This window comes from Pan paniscus, chromosome 17 (genome assembly GCF_029289425.2).
Source record: "Pan paniscus chromosome 17, NHGRI_mPanPan1-v2.0_pri, whole genome shotgun sequence".
Classification (NCBI taxonomy): Eukaryota; Metazoa; Chordata; class Mammalia; order Primates; family Hominidae; genus Pan; species Pan paniscus.
The window spans coordinates 31,450,147-31,473,899 of NC_073266.2; the positions used below are offsets into that span (position 1 = coordinate 31,450,147).

Below are 23,753 nucleotides of genomic sequence, written 5' to 3' on the forward strand. Positions count from 1 at the left end.
ATCACTTCTCAGTTGGGTGTGCTGTGGCTTTTAGCATGCTATTTTCAGTTTTCTGGCTACCAGAAACATATGATCGCTCTTCTTTTTGTATTATAGTATAAGGGCTTAAAAAGTACAGAATCCAATAAAAATCAGACTTTATAGGGCAAAAGGTAAGGAAATTATTAGAACAAAGTATGCTTAATAAAAAAAGTAGGATCAAGCATTGGTGGTTTATTTATGTAGTAAATATTTATTGAGAACATTTATTTTTCATGTGCAGATGTCTCTGCCAGGTACAAGGAAATGCTGAGGTTGACACCATGTCCTTGCCTTTAGGGAGTTTATTGGTGCATGAGAAGACTTTGAAATAGACCAGTAATCCCAAGTTCATGAATGTTTAGTTAGGGGATGTGCAGAGTACACTGGGATATGCCAGGTGGCCTGGCCTGACATGGAGGTCCAACTCAGCTTAGGTAACAGAGCAGTCCTCAGCAGAGAAGTTTCTAAGTTTTTCACTTGGTACTAGCCACTTTTGAGAGGCTTATTAAATAATTGATGAATTTTCTCCATAGAAATTATGGAAAAGACAACTTTAAATCAGACTTTGGATGAAGATTTCCTACTACCCAATTCTACTCTTCAGAACATGCAACAGAATGGTACATCTTTGCTAGAAATCATGCAGATAAGAGACTTCACACAGTTGCACCAAAATGCCACCCTTGAACTCAAGTAAGTTCCTAATTACTGTTCACAATGCAACCAAGTAGAGAGAGAAACTTGCACGCTATCTCCAAAGGAGAAGGAGGCATCGTGGAAGAAAAGTGCTCACTGGAAATGAAATATCCTAAGAGAGGAGAAGGGGCCCTGTGGTCAAGTAAATGAAGAGATGGGTACTGACCCCTCCAAATATAGAAAGGTGTAATCTGTGCAGTCAGTGTAATCTATCTTTGTGCTATCATGCAGTAGCTTCTGTCCTTTTCTGTGATTCCGGGATGTTTCCACCTAGCACAAACAGCAGAGCCTCATGGTACTGTAGATCAAGGATAAGGCAGTAAACTCTCATAGAAAAAAATCGTTGGTGGCCACCCATACCATGAACTCTAAGGTCAATGTTATGCCAGAATAATTGAGCTCAGTTATATAAAAAAGTACAGTTACATTGAAATACACAATGTGAAGTGACACAGAGATCACAAAGCATTCTTACATACAGTAACAAGGAGTTTGGAGTTTCCTTTCCAGCTTTTATCTTAGCATTTTCACACAGGTATTACTTGATATACTAGCACAGGCTGTCTCTCTGCAGGTTGTAATGAATGTCTGAAGTGCTGTTATAAATAGTTACATGATACTTTATTAAAACTCTACTCTGGATGTTAGTATCTAAACTGTAATCAGATGAAATGATATAGTCCTGTGAGATATTTAAACTTTAATATTTTGCTATTTTAAATTATGTTGTGAGGGACTTCTTATGCAAATGTTTTATAACTTTTCTATATTGAAATATCAAATATTTATTTATACTGTATATATCTCTTCTTTTTCTGTATTTCAGATTATTATCAGGGTAGATATTAAGAAGTAGAATTATTGGCTGGGCGTGGTGGCTCATGCATGTAATCCCAGCACTTTGGGAGGCTGAGGCGGGCAGATCATCTGGGTTCAGGAGTTCAAAACCAGCCTGGCCAACAAGGCAAAAACCGTCTCTACTAAAAATACAAAAATTAGCTGGGCATGGTGGTAGACGCCTGTAATCTCAGCTACTCGGGAGGCTGAGGCAGGAGAATTGCTTGAACCTGGGTAGCGGAGGTTGCAGTGAACTGAGATCATGCCACTGCACTCCAGCCTGGGTGACAGAGCAAGACTCTGTCTCAAAAAAAAAAGAAGAAGTGGAATTATTTAGTCAAAGAATTTGTGTTTTGAGGATTCCTAACATGCACTTCCAAATAATTTTTTTTAATATTTTTTAAAAACAATGTTCACTGCCACCAGCAACACACTCTAGAGGGTTGAGTATGTGTCTTTTTTCATCATAGAGCATAATTTTTGACGTTGTTGATTTGTTAGGTGAAAAACAAAAGGAGGTGCTTGCAGTTGGATGGAGTTTGGAGAGAGGACTAGTAATCTAATTACTAGAATAACAGGGCCTGGAAAGGGCTCTGAGAGAACTAGGATCTAAAGGCCTTGCGCGGGGGGAATGAGAAGAGGACGTGGTCCTGGGAGATGGGCGTGAGCAGCTGTCTGTGGAGCCCCTCCTCTGTGCCAGGAGAGTGCCGGCTTCTCTTCTCACGTTGTGTTCTGTGATCATCTCAGTCTTTCCAAGTAGGGGAGAACCCAGTTGGGGAAACTGAGGCCCAAGGAATATAAGTAACTTGCCCTATGTTAAGCCCCCGGGACAATATGAAACCTGACCATAAACCTGAATCTGTTCGAGTCTAAACCCTATTATTTTCCCACCCAGAACAAAAGGAAGTACCATTTGAGACCCCTTCCATAAAAGATGGGCAGGTGGAATTTGGACAGTCGGAGACATCGAGGGCCTTTCAGGGGCGGGGAAACGAGATCTCAGTCTAGCATAGGTGGAGAGCCATTGAACAAGGGAACACTGGAGCCAAAGAAGCTCAGCTGAAGTTTGCATCGAATTTGAGAGGCAATGGGTAGTGGTGACAGAAGCCAAGGTGCGAACGTTAGTCCTGCAGCCCCGACTGCACACTGAGGCTTCAGCTGTGCTCTTCTCGGGCAGCTCCAACTGGGGCTTCCCAGGACCTGCCCACCCTGGAGGCGATGCCCCTGGGTGGGGCTCTGCTCCCTAACCTTCCTCAGCCCCCCACACATCTGAGTTGGTGGGGAGCATGTGAAGGATGGAGATTCCCAGGCCCACCCTGCAGATCCTAGAGAATCATTTTGTGGGGCTGTCCCCTCCCACCGTTACCCTTCTGAGGTCAGTTCATTCATTCATTCATTCAGCAAAGTGACCTGAACCCTGGTTGCAAGCATCGTGCCAGGAGTTGGGAACGTACAGGGGAACAATAGAGCCTTTTGCCCACTAGCAGCTCCTGGTCAATTTAGGGAAAGTTTATTTTCTGAATATGCACTTTAAATACAATAAGAAAGTTTAAAATAGAGGTCAAATTTTCATCTATAGGATGATGTTACTATCTAAACCACAATCACACGAAATGATATAGTCCTTAATGACTTGAACAAGATTAACCACCAAAAACAAAACAAAACAAAAAACCCAGCACTCTTCATTAGCTTCTTCTAGCAAAATTGACAGAGGAAACTGGTGTTTCTCAAGCTATGTGCCTCTATAACACTAGTGTCGCATGAACTCCTAGGCAGATTCCTTGAACAAATATTAACCTTCCTAGGATCTGCAAGGCGGGCCTGGGACTCTCCATCCTTAACAAGCTCCCCAGCAACTCAGATGTGTAGGGGGCTGAGGAAGGTTAGGGAGCGGAACCCAGCCCTGGGACACTGCCTCCAGAGTGGGTGGTTCCTGGGAAGACCTGGTTGGAGAGACCTGAAAGGAGGAGGGGAGGCAGGGCCAGCCCCCACCCCTACCTGTTCCCCTCAGTGCCTCCTGACCCTCCCCTACTGGCGAGGGCCTCTAGGACCCCTTTCTCTGTCACTGCCCTTCTGATTTCACTTGGAATAAAGTTATTAATAAGATTGCTGATCTCTCTAATTTGTAAGTTAAAATATTACTAAAGAGACCTTTTATTTTAAAAATCAAGAGTTTAAAATGTATTCTCTGGCCTCCACTTTCTGATTTTCCGTAGATAATCCCTATATATATGCCATTTCAAAATACATGGATTATTTTAGGAATTATCTGCTTTTTAATTATAATTCTTAAAAAATTGGTAGTTCATGCTGAAGCATGGCAGTTGTATAGATGAGAAGTTTAGCACACAGACTGATTGCTTTTCATGCTGGGTCGGGTGTCTCTGGAACTAACACCACATTCAGAGTTTCACCAGGACCCCCAGGATTCAGCATATAACTGTACTTACGGCTAAGATTTATTAAGGAAGTCCAGCCAGATGGAACAAAAGGACACAGCAGAGTCTGGAGAAATCCCTGAAGTCCTCTCCCCATGTGGGATCCCAGAGAGCACTCCTCCCCCAGCAAGAAAAATGCAGCAACATGTGTGTGATGTTTCTGCCCAGGGAAGCCTGTCAGAGATGCAGTACCCAGGGATTTTGTTGGAGCTGTACTGGTAGGCACCCTCTGCCTAGCACACAGCAAAAGTCGACTCCCAGAAGGAAAGCAGGTGTTCAGCATAAAACATGTTGCTTGCACAAACAGCCCAGGTAGTGAGCTACTCTTAGCAGTTAGGGATCAGTGGGAACGCAGCCCACCTTGCCAGCAGGCCTTTCAAAGGAGAGCGGACTCCAGCCTGCCACGTTGACTCTTTACTGCACACTTCGGATTATTGTTTGTAGCTGTTTTTCAAATGATTTCCATGGTGGTATCTCAGACCTATTAAAAGATTTTTTTTTTTTTTTTTAGTTGAGACGGAGTCTCCTCTGTCTCCCAGGTTGGGGTTCAGTGGCGTGATCTTAGCTCACTTCAGCTTCCGCCTCCCGGGTTCAAGCGATTCTCCCTCCTCAGCCTCCTGAGTAGCTGGGATTACAGGCACCCACCATCATGCCCAGCTAATTTTTGTAATTTTGTATTTTTGTAGAGACAGGGTTTCACCATGTTGGCCAGGCTGGTCTTGGACTTCTGACCTCAGGTGATCTGCCCGCCTTGGCCTCCCAAAGTGCGGGGATACAGGCATGAGCCACTGCGCCCGACCAAAGATACGTCATTAAAGAAGCACATTCCAAGACACAGTGTCTACTAAGGAGAGACACGTTCTGTACTGCAGGTCTTCTCAAAGCTTTTAGTACATTGACGCACATCAGCAGCCCCGTGGAGGATCCGGCTCACTTCTTTCACCCTGGAATATTTGTTCAAGGAATCTGCCTGGCAGTTCATGGGACATTGGTGTTGTAGAGGAACATAGTTTGAGAAACACCAGTTTCCTCTGTTAATTTTGCTAGAAGAAGCTAATGAAGTGCTCAGTGGGGTTTTTTTGTTGATTAATCTTGTTCAAGTCATTGAGGACTATGTCATTTCACCCGATTGTAGTTTAGATAGAAGAGTCATCTTGTAGATGAAAATTTGGCCTCTATTTTGAGCTTTCTTTTTTCTCTTTTTGAGACACGGTCTCACTCTGTCACCCAGGCTGGAGTGCAGTGGCGCAATCTCAGCTCACTGCAACCTCCACCTCCCAGGCTCAAGCGATTTTCCCACCTCAGCCTCCTGAGTAGCTGGGACTACAGGCACGCGCCACCATGCCTGGCTAATTTATTTTAAATTTTCTTAGAGAGATATCTTATTTAATAATAAGGAATAATAGATTCATGATCAGACATTAGAAATATATTGGGTTTATTTGTGTTTTCTTATGTATGTGTTTTAGTTCTTGTTGCCTGCTCATAATGCAACGTCTTTATTATCGTTAAAAATTATATCATTAAAAATTATAAGTGCCGATGTTATTCTAATAATGTCAGAGTTCAAATTCATAACCTTGAAAAATGTTTTTGGTCGTGTCTTAACCCAGTGACCTGATACCTGTGAAAGCTGAGGGTGTTTTACAGGGCATTTTCCATAGAATTTTTCAAAGTTGTCCTGACAAATTAAAATGAAGAGTTAATAGGATATACTCCACTACTGCAAGGATTTGTAGCATGAAATTTTATTATTCTATGCAGCTATAAATTCAAAATTGATTTAAATCAGCAATTTGATGGCATATTTATAAAGACATAGGAAAAAAATCTTTTGGTATTCTAAAGCTTGCATTTATCCGTGGTACAAATCATATCTTTTTGTCAATTTGAATTTGAAAGCTTTTATGAAATCTGTTTCTTCTTAACTAGCTGCAGAAAATCCTTTTATCGTATATATAAATTGGTAAATTCTTAACAAATCACTGAATAGCTTTCTTTCAATTTCTTGCTGTATTATATATAATGAAAGATTGCAGTTCCCATCAACACAGAATGTTGTCCCAATTTCCTGAATCCAGATTCATGGAGATGATCTTTTTTAATTCCATTACTAAAATGTATTAGAAAGTTTAAGTGTTCGGATTCCCACAAAGCCCACTGGACCCAAGTTTACCAGGAAATTTGGGGAGGTGGGGTTTAATGAGCTTCATCATTTATGAAATCATCAGAGCTGCTGATAAAAGAAGTAAAGCTTTGGGCCGGGCGCGGTGGCTTACGCCTGTAATCCCAGCACTTTGAGAGGCCGAGGTGGGCAAGTCACCTGAGGTCAGGAGTTTGAGACTAGCCTGGCCAACAGGTGAAACCCAAACCCCGTCTCTACTAAAAAAAATTAGCTGGGCGTGATGGCAGGCGCCTTAATCCCAGCTACTTGGGAGGCAGAGGCAGGAGAATCATTTGAACATGGGAGGTGGAGGTTGCAGTGAGCTGAGATCAAGCCATTGCACTCAAACCTAGGGGACAAGAGCAAGACTTCTCTCAAAAAAAAGAAGTAAAGCTTTGAAAGCTTCAAGACTTGTGCCTGCTTGTGGTCATCCTAACCGGCTTAACTTGAAATACACATGAGATGAAAGATCACCATGCCTGTAAATTTCAGCAAACTATATGGGAACATGGAACATCACTGTGCACTTATATAAGTACCGTTTACTTCCTGTCATGAATAAATGTATCTGTGAGATGCACCACTAAAAAAAAAAAAAAAAAAAAAGACAATTTGTTAAGGATAAAATATAAACCTGCCATACCTGTAGCTATCTTAGAAAAATTGTTTCCATTCTTAAGAAGTTATGATGTATCACTTACAATTTCAAAAAGAGACTAGGCATAAATATGTAAAAATTTTTTCCACTATTATTTCAGAGATAGGAGCTTTGTTGTTCATTTACTTACTATGTGAACCATTCATATTTATCAGGGCTGCTGAAGATTTATTGTCACAAATTCAGGAAAATTACCAGAAGCCGCTGGAAGAATTGGAGGTATCGAAAGAAGCAGCAAGCCACGTCCTTTCAAAGCACAACAATGAACTAAAGGCGGCTGAGGCGCTCGTGAGGGAAGCTGAGGCAAAGATGCAGGAAAGCAACCACCTGCTGCTCATGGTCAATGCTAATCTGAGAGAATTCAGTGTGAGTCTCACTTGCTCTCTCCTTCTCAATTAGAACAGGTAACAAAATACTCCAACGTAAGCAATTAAAAGTGAGCCCTGGCCTGGCTGAGTGGCTCACGCTTGTAATCCCAGCACTTTGGGAGGCCAAGGCAGGCAGATCACGAGGTCAAGAGATCGAGACCATCCTGGCCAACATGGTGAAACCCCAGTCTCTACTAAAAATACAAAAATTAGCTGGGCGTGGTGGCACGCGCTTGTAGTCCCAGCTACTCGGGAGGCTGAGGCAGCAGAATCGCTTGAACTTGGGAGATGGAGGTTGTAGTGAGCTGAGATCATGCCACCGCACTCCAGCCTGACAACAGAATGAGACTCCATCTCAAAAAATAAAAATAACTTTAAAATAAAATAAAAGTGAGTCCCATGCACTAACTTCTGCATGTAGCATTAGGTACCAAAGGTCAGAAGCAGGGTTGCTTTTATGAAGCACCCTTAAAATGCCATTTCTGCTGCAGGATAAAAAGCTGCATGTTCAAGAAGAACAAAATCTGACCTCAGAGCTCATTGTCCAAGGAAGAGGATTGATAGATGCTGCTGCTGCACAAACAGATGCTGTACAAGATGCTCTAGAGGTAAATTACATCTGAGCACGGCCACAATACAGTTTTTAATGAATCTTCACACATCTCGTCTATATGCACACATATCTGTTATTAAGTAGATGTGCATATATTTACAATATTAATTTCTCCATGTAGCACTTAGAGGATCACCAGGATAAGCTACTTTTATGGTCTGCCAAAATCAGGCACCACATAGATGACCTGGTCATGCACATGTCCCAAAGGAACGCAGTCGACCTGGTCTACAGAGCTGAGGACCATGCCGCTGAGTTCCAGAGACTAGCAGATGTTCTGTACAGGTAGGAACACGCCTTTGTGGGAACTCAAGAGCTTGCAGTCTGTTGATCGGAGAAAACAAAGATGGATGCTTCTATTCACAGTGATGGGTCACTCTTCCTTTGTGTAAAAATGAGCACTCCTGTTTTATTAACCTGGCAAGTTGGATTTCCTTGTGTCTGCTAACATAGTTTACCATTGGCCTACATATATGGTGGAAAAATGCGAATAACAGGAGAAGACTTAAAACACATAATATGCTACAGTATAATATTAATATAATAAAACACATATTATGCTACAGTATCAAGCCATCAAGGCTTTATTAAGCACCTACTGAATGCTCAGGGCTTTGTTAGGTTGCAGGTGGAACAGAATGAGGTTATTAATTTCTTTACAGATCTTGCCTTTTTGGAGTTTATTATTTGGTTGGAGGATGTGGCTGCCCACTCTCTACCTATAGAAGTGTTGGGAGTCTCTTTTCCAATCCCTGAGAGATACCACCTCCAATTATTTTCTACTGCCTGAAAGTCTGCCATTGTAATACAATTACTTTAACTTATATTTTTTGGATATTTAAAAAATATGTACTCAACTTGCTAAAAATTCCTTTAAACGAGAAGCACAATTTTAGCCAGCCGTTTCAAACTTGTCTGCACATTGGAATCACCTGGGGAGCTTCTTAAGCCACCGATGCCTTTGTCCTTTAGCTGCCTTCCCCCCAAAGATTGTGACTTAATGGGTCTGGGGTGTAGGGTTTTGTGATGTTTTGAAAACCCTCAGGTGATTCTAATGTGCTGCAAATGTGGGAACCAAAACTTTTAGGTGTTATCAGTGATTTACATAATACTGTGAGTTAATTGGTAAATTTCTTTCTTTAAAATTTGCTATGCGTTATGGGTGACAAGTCTGACCACACTGGGAAAATGTATGTTCTTGTGCATGTTCTGTGGAAGGGGAAAGATGCGTGTCTCCTTACTGGAAAAATGCTGACATAAAAGATTAGTTCACACAACAAAAGCAATTAAAAATCGTATAAGATAGAATATTGCATAAATTATGTGCTAAATTGAGTACTGCTTCCTAATATGTCTTAGGGATCAGTAGTGGAAAATGGCATTAGATACCAGCTCCTCTCTTCTCATCAGTTTTCATCATTTCCCCCAAAGAGAAAAAAATATTCTGACTCCATACCTAGCTAAAACAAAACCTTTATTACTTCATATGAGTAATAGAAACAATTTGTTGTGATAACACAAAGTTAAATAATTATCTTTTATTTATAAATCACAGAATTTTGCCAGTCCAATAGTAACAAACAATAGCTGCTAATATTCGGTCTGGGAATTGCCCGACTCAATAACCTTGGAAAGAAAATGAAGTGAGTTACTCAGCAGGCAAAGATGTGCCCATTGCCAGACTTTATTTTCAAGACAGAGAGCACTGGATGACATTGTGCCATTACCAGTTACCAAGTTCCTAAGCAATGTGCCCACTTGTTAGAATGATGTTAAGCTGATTGAAATATTAGCTGATCTTCCTCCAAAATCTCTAGTGAATTTTGTAAAATTGTCGTATGCCATTTGAGGGATAAGATTCAGCGGCCTCAGGTATGCTTAGAAACACTTCTTGGAGGTTACCAAGTATGTTGCAGGAAGCTTATAACCAATGCAAACATGCAGTGGTGCCCTAGACATGCGCAGGGGATTGGAACAGAGATTGAGGAATGCTGAGGGCAGCTGGTGGAAAGTGATGAATGGTCGTCTAAGGGAAACAGCAATAGTCTCTTCTTGGGTATTGATTAAATAGCAGTTCTGAGTGTTATTATGACAAAGTGGCTACGGCTTCTCAAAGATTACTTTTGAAGTTACATGGGAACCCATAGGTTGTTATTTTTTATGGATGATACTCTTCTAAGGGGAAAGAAGATAGGAGGCTTTCAAAACTAGTAGGCATTTATGATTTTTGTGAGTGAATTGGCAAGTTTGATTTAGTTTATCATAACGTATCTAAATATGCTGCTTTGATAGTGGCCTTGAAAACATCAGAAATGTGTCCCTGAATGCCACCAGTGCAGCCTATGTCCATTACAACATCCAGAGCCTGATTGAAGAATCGGAGGAACTGGCCAGAGATGCTCACAGGACTGTGACTGAGACGAGCCTGGTAGGAAACGCCGTGGCTTCTTTTTCTGGGCTCTGTGGGAGATTTTTCTGTACCGGGTTTGAGCAGAGATTCAGTGGCCCCAATTTCTGCCTATTAACATTCTTTTCTGGTGGAATCGGTTTCTGGCTTCTGTCATCATATGATCTGTGTTTTAATTTTTTAAGGTCATAAATACTTCTTTATACAGACTAGAAACCAGTGTGGAGATGAGAACAATCTCACATTTCCTTGCGCTAAAAATGATGATGCTACTTGATACCTACTGGAGACATTTTTCTATAACCATGGTGAAAATCTTTATTGAATGGCTGGTTTCCTTCCTTATCTACTTAAAAATGTCTTTGTTTTCTCTTGCCTCAGCCATTTTAAATTGTCCCTACCTGGTACCTGGCTGACTTTCTTGCTGGGAATGTGTCTGGGGGCTACTCCGATGGAGTCACTTCCTCTGTCCCCAGCAGGACTCCACCCTGCCCTGCTCTCACCATGCTTAAGTGGTTCTGTTTTCCAGCTCTCAGAATCCCTTGTTTCTAATGGGAAAGCGGCCGTGCAGCGCAGCTCCAGATTTCTAAAAGAAGGCAACAACCTCAGCAGGAAGCTTCCAGGTCAGTATGTGGCTCGGACGGTGTAGACAGGCAGAGTGAGCGTGAGCGTCTCGCTGAGCAGCCTCTAAGAATGTTCTCCTTGCATGCAGCAACTTGAAGCTTAGCATTTCTGTGTCCCATTTATATTCCAATTTCCTATCATAAAAATTTTCCTATCGTATAAACTTCCTATCATATAAACCTCATAGAATTTGGCATTTTTATTCTAGTGATATCTGTTCCTTTATTGTGCAGTCATCTCTATCTTTAACCTGTCCTTAATCCTCCACTCATTGCCTTAGCTTGGAGCCTTCACTGTTCTTCCTAGTGTCTGCTGGGTTATCTTTGATTGCGTGTGCTCCTCTAGTTTTTCCTTGAGGAGATGTATTATGCTTGATATTTCTTTTACCTTTCTCATGGGACTAATATCATGTTAGACTCATAGTAGGTTCTCGTTTAATAATTATTAAATTAGATCCTAATTGATTTAGCCATTTTTCAAAAAATACCTACGCAGTTTAGTTTGTCCTAAAGTTTCAACAAAGAATGACTTGGCATATGTAAGAGCAATCCATCCAATAAACATGAACCAAAGTGGTAGCAGGAATCTGTTATGTAAGAGAAACTATGTAGGCCTACAATTTTTTATAACAAATAATGTGCTTTCCACCTTAATATATTCTAATAGATCAAAAATACCAAGATTTCTGGAGGAGTAAATAGTGGGCCAGGCACACAGCTCATACCCTTTACAGGTGACTTACTTCCGAGTCTAACACTGGATCCTTCCACAGCTGTCTGAACTAAAGGCTTGGATATGTACATAATTTTTTTTCTCATTGAGTGACACAGTTTAAAATTTATGTTGTCATCTCACAGTATCGAAAATGCATAATGTGTTGATGGGCTGTAATTTCAGTCTGTACAACTAGAGGTACTTCATAGGTAGTGAAATTGGGAGCTTGCTGGCAATTAAAATTTCACGTTTTAACCATGTGCTCAAAATCCAAATGTGATTGTATGTTATGAACAGAAATTTTAAAAGTAAAAGCTGTGATCAAACTTGAGAAGGAGGTTGAGTTGAGTTCCAGTTGGGTGGCCAGAAGGGAATAGTAGGGGATGGAGGATTGGCCAGAGACGCAGGTGGGAGACTGTGAGGAAGACTTCCAGGTAGGAGCCCACCCTAGGGGTTTTACAACCCAGAGGAGAAAGGTGGCCAGGATTCAGATGGGAATAGAAAGTTAGTGTGTCTGATTAAGACTGAGTGACTTAAACACAGCTCTTCATCCTTGAGCTCTAGTAAAATTGGACATGAAATTTAAGTAGAAATATTAGTGAACAAGTCAACAAGCAAAGTAGAGAAAATGATCGAGCAAGCTAGAAACACATTCTTAATTTCTTTTTTTTTTTTTTTTTTTTTTTTTTTGAGATGGAGTCTTGCTCCGTCACCCAGGCTGGAGTGCAGTGGCACGATCTCAGCTCACTGCAAGTTCCACCTCCCGGGTTCACGCCATTCTCCCGCCTCAGCCTCCCAAGTAACTGGGACTACAGGCGCCCACCACCACGTCTGGCTAATGTTTATTTTTATTTTTATTTTTATTTTTAGTAGAGACGGGGTTTCACTGTGTTAGCCAGGCTGGTCTCAATCTCCTGACCTTGTGATCTGCCTGCCTCGGCCTCCCAAAGTGCTGGGATTACAGGCGTGAGCCATCGCTCCTGGCCCATACTCTTAATTTCTATAATGAGTGGTGCTCAGTCTTGCTGGAAAAACTGTCAATATTGGGAATCTCTTTAGAAAGCTATGAATTCTGTCGATGGTCAAGAATGATAAAGCTGTTGCCTAGGCAACTTTTTTGCGGGCTAACCTGAAAGGAAACATTTTTCTCCCTTTAAATAGGTATTGCATTGGAACTGAGTGAATTGAGAAATAAGACAAACAGATTTCAAGAGAATGCTGTTGAAATTACCAGGCAAACCAATGAATCACTCTTGATACTTAGAGCAATTCCTGAAGGTAAGTGGAAAGGACTTTCTTCTGTAAATAACGTCTTCTCATTGTAAAAGCATCACTCAGGAGCATAAGGAAGTCCTGCCTCAAGACTGATCAGGGCTTTAGCTCAAAAATGAGACTAAGATTGGCAAAATTTTTACTTGCAAAGGAATATGATTTAGAAATGAAAATCATTGGTTTTTAAAATAACATCACAATACTTGCCTCAAGCTACTAGAATTATAGTCTTAAAAACAGAGACTGCATAGTATCTGAATTGCTTACTTTTGAAATGGGCTTGACACATTGCTTAGAGGAAGAAAGACCATTGAAAGAAGTCAGCAAGTAAAGAAGCTGGAATGTGCTTTACCTGCCTAAGGGGAAAATGCCAGATTCATTATCAGTGTGGCAAACTGAAGACTGCTTGCTTGGCCATCTTCCTCAGTGAGGCAGTAAAACATTAGGCTCACTGATCACTTTAATACTGATGGTTTAGAAATGTGGTATTCATGAAATTTTTGGGGGGGTCTACAGTAATTTTATTGTAACAGAGAAGCCAGGCCGCAATAAGTCTACATGATCAGAGCAGATGGTGGTTCTGTCCAGTGGGTGAAGCCTGAACCCGGCTAGCAGCACACATTTTTTGAGACGGAGTCTCGCTCTGTCGCCCAGGCTGGAGTGCAGTGGCGCGATCTTGGCTCACTGCAAGCTCCGCCCCCCGGGTTCACACCATTCTCCTGCCTCAGCCTCCCGAGTAGCTGGGACTACAGGCACCTGCCACCGCGCCTGGCTAATTTTTTGTATTTTTAGTAGAGATGGAGTTTCACCACGTTAGCCAGGATGGTCTCGATCTCCTGACCTCGTGATCCGCCTGCCTTGGCCTCCCAAAGTGTTGGGATTACAGGCGTGAGCCACCGCGCCTGGCCTAAAGTTTTAAATAGGATAATTTTTTTATGTGTAATACAAATGAATTGTGCTGCACCTCAAACTTCTCTTTTGTTCTTTTGTTGTTTTTTACTTTGAAAATTTCAATTGTTTTATAGAGACCACGTCTTGCTATGTTGCCCAGATTGGCCTTGAGCTCTTGGCCTCAAGCGACCCTCTTGCCTTGGTCTCCCAAAGTTCTGGGATTACAAGTGTGAGCCACTGTGCCTGTCCTCCTTTTTTTCTTAATAAGCATCTTTTGAAAAAGTCTTATAAACTGCTTTAAAGCCATTAAAAACAGGAAGCCCCGAAGTCCTGTTTGTAAGCATGGAAGTTACCTGGGGAAACTGGGCATGCTGCGTTGGGCTTACTTCTTACCTTGAAACAATGGAGCATTTTCTGATCTGGAAGATTTTTTTTTTCCTTTTCTTTTTTTATAAGGATGCCATGGTATATTTTGACTAAATGCTTAATAACATTTTTATTTGAAAATAATTTCGAGCCTACAGAAAAGTTGCAGGAAAAGTAAAAAGGCCACCTGTATACCCTTTTTCCAGCTTTTTCTGCTGTAAATGTTTTGCCCCGCTTGTGATTAAATGCTTTGAAAATGAATGATACTGTCTTTTAAAAATCCTCACCCAGATTTTCTAGAATAACTGAATTCCAATTTACCTTGAGTGGCTGTTTGGGCTTTATTCTGCTGTTACTTCTAGCAGCCAGTTGATGCTATGGGCAAATACCTCTTCCTTTAACTTAAGACATTCCCACCTTAGCTGCAGACCTAGGATCCAAATCCTTATTATCCAGACATGAAAGGAGGTGGAGAACATGTTTCATGAAGCTGAGAAGGGAGTGATGGAAAAGGACCCAAATAAAGAAGTTCAGCTTATTAACATGTAAGACACAGCTCACACAGCGATTGGCCATTACTTTTGTGATCTCATTGTGTATTGAAATCATATTCCAGAGAAGTATTAACAAAAATTATTTCATTTGTCCCTAAAAGGGGATAGTAGAGCATATGATATGCAGCTTTAATATTGCCATTAGAAACAAGAAGCTCTTAGTTCATTGACCACTGCCCAAAAGAAAAAAAAGCAAACAGACAAGCCTCAGTTTGTGTTCAGCATCAGTAATATGACAATAATATATTTCTGTGCGAAATTACATTTGTTGTCGTTTTATTCTTTTCTCTGTGTGTAAGCACCAGAAGTGCATGCTTTTATATACATTTATTTTAGGTATAAGAGACAAGGGAGCCAAAACCAAAGAGCTGGCCACGTCTGCAAGCCAGAGCGCGGTGAGCACGCTGAGGGACGTGGCGGGGCTGAGCCAGGAGCTGCTGAACACATCTGCCAGCCTGTCCAGGGTCAACACCACATTACGAGAGACACACCAGCTTCTGCAGGACTCCACCATGGCCAGTATGTCAGCGCCCTTCCTTCCAGTCATGATCGTCTGCGTCATGCAGACGTGGAGCTAGCTAAGCACACAGTGGTGCGTTGTTCACAACATTCCTGAAAAGTAGAAGTATGCTAACATCTGGATTAGCCTTTATTAAGAGAAGGACCTTGGGAAATGCATGCTACTTGTGCAGTTTTCATCTTTGTACCACAATGTCATGGCTTTGATTGTTAGGGTGTTGTTTTACCGAGTGCGTTGTTAATGGACAATTAATTATCTTGTTTTTCCCTCTCCCCAACTTTCTTGCCACCCCTTGCCTTCTTGTATTTGTTAGCTCTGTTGGCTGGAAGAAAAGTCAAAGACGTGGAAACTCAAGCCAACCTTTTGTTTGATCGGTTGAAGCCTTTGAAGATGTTAGAGGAGAATCTGAGCAGAAACCTATCAGAAATTAAACTGTTGATCAGCCAGGCCCGCAAACAAGCAGCTTCTGTGAGTTTGGGGCCCCGTGGCTTTCGTTACTGGGCTCTCAGTCATATGGGGTCCCAGGGAATTCATGCAGACATGGCCCTCAGTCACACTGCGCCCCTTAGGACTTCCAAAGACCCAGATCCCAATAATCTGGGCTTCCTCATAGCCCTGTCTTGGTATATTTAAAGCCAATAACTAGCTTCATTTTCTTTGAGTTCTGCTTCTGTTCAACATGCTTCAAAATGTTGTTAGCAAAGAGATTTCCATGTCTTTATGGAGATTTATCATTATAGACTAAATTTAAAACTATTAGCCTGGACAGTGCGGAACATGTCAAATCTACGTGTTAACATCACTCTTAAGTTTATGGGTTGCATGTGGTGTTAGTTCTTCGTTTTACCAACTTAGTTTTAATAATCCAAGTATTCCTTAAAATGTTTGTGTAGTATGGGCCTCATCCTTGAGGTGTCTGAGAAAACAGTTTGTATGCAACGAAGGCTGCACAAATCCAGGTCACTAAATGCCTGAGGCACTGGACACCTGGAGCAGTTCACACGTGAGAAGAGGTTTTACCCATGGCACATGGCACTGGCTGTGCCCTAAGGGAAAAAGTTTCCTTTTGAGAGAATGTGCAGTCGTCATGTGACTGGGGACTTCGAGAGGATGAATGCAGCCTCTGGGCTTGCATTTGTCCCCCTGAGGCTTTCTAGGGAAGAGAAAGGAGCACAGGGCTCTGTCTTTTCCAAAACCTCAAGTGTCCTTGCTACTGGAAAAGGAATGTTGGTTTCCATGAGCTCTGGCTTGCATCTGTTTCAGTTACAATTGCTAAACAAATACAGGCTGGGCATGGTAGCTCACACCCGTAACTCCCACAATTTGGGAGGTTGAGGTGGGAGGATTGCTTGAGGCCGGGAGTTTGAGATGAGCCTAGGAAACATAATAAGATCCTGTCTCTACTAAAAAAAATAATAACAATAACCAGGCTTGGTGGTGTGAACCTGTAGTCCCAGCTACTCAGGAGGCTGAGGCAGGAGGATTGCTCAAGCCTAGGAGTTCAAGGCTGCAGTGAGCTATGATCACACCACTGAACTCCAGCCTGGGCAACAGAGCAAGACCCTAAATAAATAAATAAATAAATAAATGTAAGCCCAAGGAATGCTTCTTGATGCTAGGTTAATACCAAACTTAGACTCTTTAATGTAAGATACATATGCAACGAATTACTAGTCAAAGAAATATGTAGTAAGTGCAATAATTGCTCTATAAATATCTGCTGAGTGAATAAATATATTACCTCTCCATTTATTCAACAGATGATTATCAAATACCCTCTTTGTGTCAGGCGGAAAGATTCCAAGGTGATAAGATCCTTGTCTTTAAGGAATTAAATCTTATATGAGCAAGACAGTTTCCTATATAAAATAACTTATTAAAAACTAACACTGATTTTCTCATATTTAAACACTTAATGAAATCATTTTTGTTACCATCTGATATGTCACTTCATGAAACATGAACCATTGTGTATTATCAAGACAGGAAACCTGCCTCAGTGAAAATTCATTACAGAATAGCATTGTTGAGCTGCTGGTGAGCTGCCGGTGTGTGTCACTAAATGATGGGGACACTTTCGTTTTCCTTCTACAGATTAAAGTCGCCGTGTCTGCAGACAGAGATTGCATCCGGGCCTACCAGCCTCAGATTTCCTCTACCAACTACAATACCTTAACACTAAATGTTAAGACACAGGAACCCGATAATCTTCTCTTCTACCTCGGTAGCAGCACCGCTGTAAGTTATGGACCTTTGGAAAGCGACACTGAATCTTTTATGCACTTCTAGATTTTTCTGAATTTTCACTTATTTGGCAAAAAAAAAAAATAGGCCTTAGTGAAGTCTCTAAATCTCCCATAGGGACTAACCTTTGTTAAAATGGTAGCATTAGATGAGAAATGAACAAACTACCAAATGGAATGCCTGTGAGAAGGAAAGTGACGTTTCTGAAGGATGCCATCTTAATTGTAAGCCTTGGGGATGGAACTTTTTTGTGATTCCCCCATTGACCCCTGGAGTGACTGAGTAGCAGAATTGTCAAGCTTCTGTCAGGTTTTTCTTGCCAAGGATTCCAGTGGTCTCCAGATGGCAAGTGCCTATGAAAGGTCTTCGATACCTTGGCTGTGCCAGTGAGAACAGGTCAGAAGCCTGGGGTGTGTAGGGCAGAAAATGTTAACGGGCACATATAGTATCTGAAATGTCTTCAGGAGATGAGATGCAAAGCGCATGCAAGTCTGTGACAGGGGTGGGACCTCATGGCTCCTGTCTTACTGCATATTTCACATCCATTTCTTACCTCGGAGACTGGGCAAAGGAGCAAGCTCAGTGCCTTCCCTGGTGCTCCCTGTGGACTGCCTGTGACCTGCAGCGAATTTTCCTGGGGACTCTGTGGGAGACATTGAGGAGGGCCATGCCAGGCACGCAGGGAGGCGCTAATGTCCCCAGGGCTGTGAGTCATGCCCCAGCTCCAGGGAAGGGACCATTTCAAACAAAAGAAAATAGATTTGGGGGGTTTGCTTTTTATGTATTTATTTTTAAGAAAAGAGAAAACCCCGTAAGAATTGACTCTGTAAAGTGTTGTGGTGGTCAGCAAACAGTCCAGTGTGTAAACTGATCCCCGTTCATTCCTCGCCCCCCAGTCTGATTTCCTTGCAGTGGAGATGCGGCGAGGGAAAGTGGCCTTCCTGTGGGACCTGGGCTCCGGGTCCACACGCTTGGAGTTTCCAGACTTTCCCATTGATGACAACAGATGGCACAGTATCCATGTAACCAGGTAGAAGAGAATGTTCTCTCAAAGCAGCTCTCTTTTTTAAAGTGTGTCTCATAAGTAATTACATGCTTGTAACATCATATAATAGGCTTTGAAACTTCTGGAAAGTCAGATTATAACCAAACAATACTTGGTTTAGGTTAGCTGTAGAAATAAGCATTTGTGGCCAGTGGCTCACACCTGTAATCCCAGCACTTTGGGAGGCCAAGGCAGGCGGATCACCTGAGGTCAGGAGTTCAAGACCAGCCTGGTGAAACCCCATCTCTACTAAAAATACAAAAATTAGCTGGGCGTGGTGGTGGGTGCCTGGAATCCCAGCTACTCAAGAGACTGAGGCAGGAGAATTGCTTGAACCCAGGAGGTGGAGGTTGCAGTGAGTGGAGGTCGTACCACTGCACTCCAGCCTGGGCAACAGAGCGAGACTCCCATCTCAAAAAAAAAAAAAAGAAAGAAAAGAAATAAGCATTTGTTACGAGTGACAGAACTTCTTTTTTAAGGCTGAATAATAGTATTCCATTGTGTATTTGTGTATAAAACCACATTTTCTTTATCCATTCACACATTGATGGTTAATCATTCCACATCATATCCAAAAATCATAACAACATTTTGTACCTCAGAAGTATATACAACTATAATTTGACAATATATAATAAAAATTAATTCAAAAAAATTTTTTTAAAAACTTAAGGTTTGGATTTTTTTCTTACTGCAGGAGAAACAAACTTTGATACCAAAATCAACAATCAGAAGAAGAAAAAACTGAAAAGCTTAGGTTATCTTTAGAATGTCTAAAATGTCTAAAAGTTTAGGTTACCTTTGGAGACCAGGCATGGTGGCTCACTCCTGTAATCCCAGTGCTTTGGAAGGCCGAGGTGGGAGGATTGTTTGAGCAAGAAGGAGTTTGAGGTTAGCCTGGGCAACATAGTGAGACTCTGTCTCTAAAAAAAAGTTAAAAATTTATCCAAGCACAGTGGTGTGTGCCTGTAGTCCTAGCCACTCGGGAGGTTCAGGCAGGGAATCACTGGAGCACAGGAGGTCAAGGCTGCAGTGAGCAATGATCACACCACTGCGTTCCAGTCTGGGCGACAGAGCAAGACCCTGCCTCTAATAAAGTTAAAAAGTAAAGAATGTTACTTTTAGAAAGTCTACGTGTAAGGCAGCCAACCTGGTAAAATTCCTCAGGAGAGAGGTGTAAGGTGTGGCATGGTAGACATTGCATGTGGCTGGCAGCACAATGCACATAGACAAGGACAGAAAATAAGGATGCAAGTGGGGGATGCATTTTCTTAAAATTCAGGCACAAAGCAAAATTCTTCCTTTTAAAATCCTTCTCCAGAGGTAATCACTTTTGAGCAGCTTTAAGTATATGTTTTCACTTTTCTGTAATATTATGGTTTGTTGGGATTTTTTTATTTACAAAATGGGATAATATTTACGGAGTAGACATATCTTCAGATACAGTTTAGCTTATCTCAAATGTTTTAAGCAGGGACACAACATGATGAAATTTCTGTTTCGGAAGAGATAACTCTTGAAGATTTTGGGCAGTAGGCAAGACTGGAAGCCAGGAGGCCAGCAGGGGGTGCTGTTGCAGGGCGCTTGGGGAGAAGCAGATGGTGGGTGTGAAGGAAACGGGATTGTATGTGCGCTGACTGGAAATTCTGAAAATTTCTTTTGCAATTCTTTGTAACCCTTAGATTTGGAAACATTGGTTCACTGAGTGTAAAGGAAATGAGCTCAAATCAAAAGTCACCAACAAAAACAAGTAAATCCCCTGGGACAGCTAATGTTCTGGATGTAAACAATTCAACACTCATGTTTGTTGGAGGTCTTGGAGGACAAATCAAGGTAACATTATGAAAGTTCTTCTGAACAGGACTGATTGACTGATTTTACCTATATATAAAAGTCATGGGCCGGGCGTGGTGGCTCACGCCTGTAATCCCAGAACTTTGGGAGGCCAAGGTGGGCAGATCACCTGAGGTCCGGAGTTCAAGACCAGCCTGACCAACATGGAGAAACTCTTGTCTCTACTAAAAATACAAAATTAGCCGGGTGTGGTGGCGCATGCCTGTAATCCCAGCTACTCAGGAGGCTGAGGCAGGAGAATCACTTGAACCCTGGGAGGTGGAGGTTGCAGTGAGCTGAGATCGCGCCGTTGCACTCCAGCCTGGGCAACAGGAGCAAAACTCCATCTCAAAAAAATTAAAAAAAAAAGCATATGTTTAGATGGTTGAATATATCCTAAGCAGATGAAGATGTTTCTGCTTTTGTTTTGCTTTCTGACAGTTCCTCTGCAGAGTTAGGCTGGTTTTGTACAGTAAAGGGTGATGCTTCATCAGTAGCATAAATGGAGAAAAAGCCAATGGCTCATCTTGCTGTTCGGGTTTCTTTCCCAGTGATGAACAGGAAATTCAGTGCTCCATGTTAATTTCTGTAAAGTTTCTTTATCTCTAGTCTAGCTCTAGTTAGTGGTCAATTAATACTAATTAGTGTTTAGCAAAAAAGCCCACCATATTTATTTTATTGTATCAGTTCTCCTCTCACCAAATATAATTGTGTTTTTTGGACCTGGTTCAATGTTCTCAAGTGGGAGTCTAGGTCTCAGGTCCAGCTGGGCCCTCACTACCAATCACATTCTCTGGCTCTCTGTTTTCTCACTCGTACAACACGATTTTCTCCATCAACCCTAGTCACTGAGATGATCTTTAAGATCCTGCCCAGTTGTTACTCATTCTAGGATTCCACTTCATAACTGGAAGGAAATCCAGTGATTACAAACTGGCCTTTTTTCTAATGTTGCTCTCTCAAAATTTGGATCTGTTAGATTGAAGCTCCCAGAGAGAAGTTTTGTGCACGTGGAGAATGTATTTTGCTTGGTCAGCTTATATATTGGTTATGTTTGTTTGCTTGTTTGCATTAGAAATCTCCTGCTGTGAAGGTTACTCATTTTAAAGGCTGCTTGGGAGAGGCCTTCCTGAATGGAAAATCCATAGGCCTATGGAACTATATTGAAAGGGAAGGCAAGTGCCGTGGGTGCTTCGGAAGGTAAGATGTCGTCATGGTTTAGCACATAGTATGTCATTCTGTTAACATCTGAGAAGTGCTGAAAGAATGTATTAATACATGCATGTCAAGGACTAGAGTTTGTGATATCGCTGGTAGGTGTTTAGCTGCCAATTACAAAGCCATGCTTTTTCATACGTTTATTGTCAAAAAAAATCCTGCGACATTGGTATAATGTAGATTATACCAATCTACATTATATTATTATATTATATTGTCAGATGATATAATGTAGATTAGTTACTGAGAGAAGCACGGGTATCATTTTTAACCCTTTAAAAAGAAGTACTCTTTTTCCTATGTCTTGTATGCTTTGATCATGGATCATAAACCCTAAAAGTTTCAGACAATTTCTCAAACAACCTTCTGTCTCAGAGAGCCACAAACAAATCTTTATAAATCACTGTACATTTTTATTTTGAAAATATCTCCAAGGATAAGAATTTTTTCATGTGTGGTCAGTTTTTACAGCTAAGTACTTTCCAATTCCGAACCAAGTTCTATAATTCCAGAAATAAAATGCATTTGGAAATAGAGAAAAATGAGTATGCTTCTGCATATATTGATATAAAGGTATTCAATGACTTAACCTTACCAAGTGCAACATCTTCCCCCCCAACGCATTATTTTATAACAAAATAACTGCAACTCCTTAAGTATATAAAACCTGTTTTCCATCACTTTAGTAATTAAGACATAAATTGCTTTTTTCCATTAAAGAAATGTAACATCTGATATAATTTCTCTTGTCTAATGTGCTGCTCTGTCCAGATGGATATCTGCAATTATCCAGTGACAAGATCAGTTAAAGCAACTCACAGCACATTTAGAAACTCACGGGTGAATTTTTCATTTTGTCATTGTCAGGTCTGTAGTTTAAGCCTTCTCTTTTCCCCTCCCTTCGCTTGTTTAAAAAGTTAGGACCAGGCGGGCATGGTGGCTCACGCCTGTAATCCCAGCACTTTGGGAGGCCGAGGCGGGCGGATCACCTGAGGTTAGGAGTTCGATACCAGCCTGATCAATATGGTGAAACTCCGTCTCTATTAAAAATACAAAAATTATCTGGGCATGGTGGCACATGCATGTAGTCCCAGCTACTCAGGAGGCTGAGACAGGAGAATTGCTTGAACCCGGGAGGCAGAGCCAAGATCATGCCACTGCACTCCAGCATGGGTGACAGAGCGAGACTCCATCTCAAAAAAAAAAAAAGAAGTTAGGACCAGAGGCTTGGTAATTGTAGCCTTAGGATTGAAAAAGAATATAGGGTTTGGAGTCTTGAGTTTCTCAGGTTTCTGGCCCAAGTACCCCACCAAAATTTTCTTCCCTGACTTTGGATAATAAGTCTCTTCACCTCACTGAGGTTTGGTTTCTTTTTCCAGAAAAGAAAAATGATCATCGTTCTTGTCTTACCCACCTCTATAAATCATAGTGATGAACACACAACATGATGCGTGTGAAAATGCTTTATAAACTGGAAACACTTTACCAGTCTTCACCACTGGTCCCCTACAGTGATGTGGCTTTGCTTTGTAGATAAATGTCACAGGATTTTTTTTTTTTTTGACAATAAACGTGTGAAAAAGCATGGCTTTGTAATTGGCAGCTATGATAAAAAATGCTGTTGCCTCGTGAGGTAATGACACACCCTGCTCTGGAACTTCAGTGGAATGAGCACCTTAATTCAGGCTCTCTGATCCGCCACTTTTTCCTTATTCTGTGTTTCCAGCAAGGAACTCTTCCAGCAATTTAGTAATTCTAACATGAAAAACACCCTGACCCCTAGACTCTATCCCCTCTACTGACCCCAGATCATTAACCTCACTGTTAGAAAGAAAAATGGTTAACAGAAATTAAACACTTCTAGTATGAAAAAGTCCCCCTACTTTACCTGTGACGATATCCTCTATTTTCATCAGTCATTTCCAGAGGTATTTTGAAATCATTGACGTCAAGCTACAGCACTGAATGAATTGAATGATTTCCGGCTCTTCTTTTTTTGTTGGGATGAGGAAGTCAGCTTTTTAGGTGGTCACATGTTTTGTTCCCCTTGAAATACCTGGCCTGCCTCCGGATTTCCACACACCCTGGACCTTTGGGTCAAAGATGCTGCCCTCCTGCCAACTCGAGACTGGCTCTTTGACAGAGGGCTGGCCACCCAGCTGAGTAGTAGAACCACGTTGACTCATCAGCTCAACAAACTAGGGTCTGATTAAATATGTTTTTCTGGGGACTGAACAAATCCACTGTTATATTGGCCAACATTTCCA

At 41.6% G+C, this 23,753-nt stretch overlaps 1 protein-coding gene across 2 annotated transcripts in view; it reads left to right on the top strand.

Annotated features, from left to right (window-relative positions):
- Positions 1-23,753, top strand: part of LAMA1 (laminin subunit alpha 1) — a 175,434-nt gene that overhangs the window by 123,704 nt on the left and 27,977 nt on the right. For both annotated transcript variants that reach the window (XM_008971191.4, XM_003817911.6), the window contains exons 36-48: positions 555-714; positions 6,973-7,183; positions 7,677-7,793; positions 7,920-8,083; positions 10,091-10,226; positions 10,735-10,828; positions 12,705-12,821; positions 14,963-15,145; positions 15,460-15,614; positions 17,241-17,384; positions 18,287-18,420; positions 20,118-20,268; positions 21,344-21,468. In XM_008971191.4, the coding sequence (XP_008969439.3) occupies positions 555-714; positions 6,973-7,183; positions 7,677-7,793; positions 7,920-8,083; positions 10,091-10,226; positions 10,735-10,828; positions 12,705-12,821; positions 14,963-15,145; positions 15,460-15,614; positions 17,241-17,384; positions 18,287-18,420; positions 20,118-20,268; positions 21,344-21,468 (1,891 nt within the window). The remainder of the gene's footprint in view (positions 1-554; positions 715-6,972; positions 7,184-7,676; positions 7,794-7,919; positions 8,084-10,090; positions 10,227-10,734; positions 10,829-12,704; positions 12,822-14,962; positions 15,146-15,459; positions 15,615-17,240; positions 17,385-18,286; positions 18,421-20,117; positions 20,269-21,343; positions 21,469-23,753) is intronic.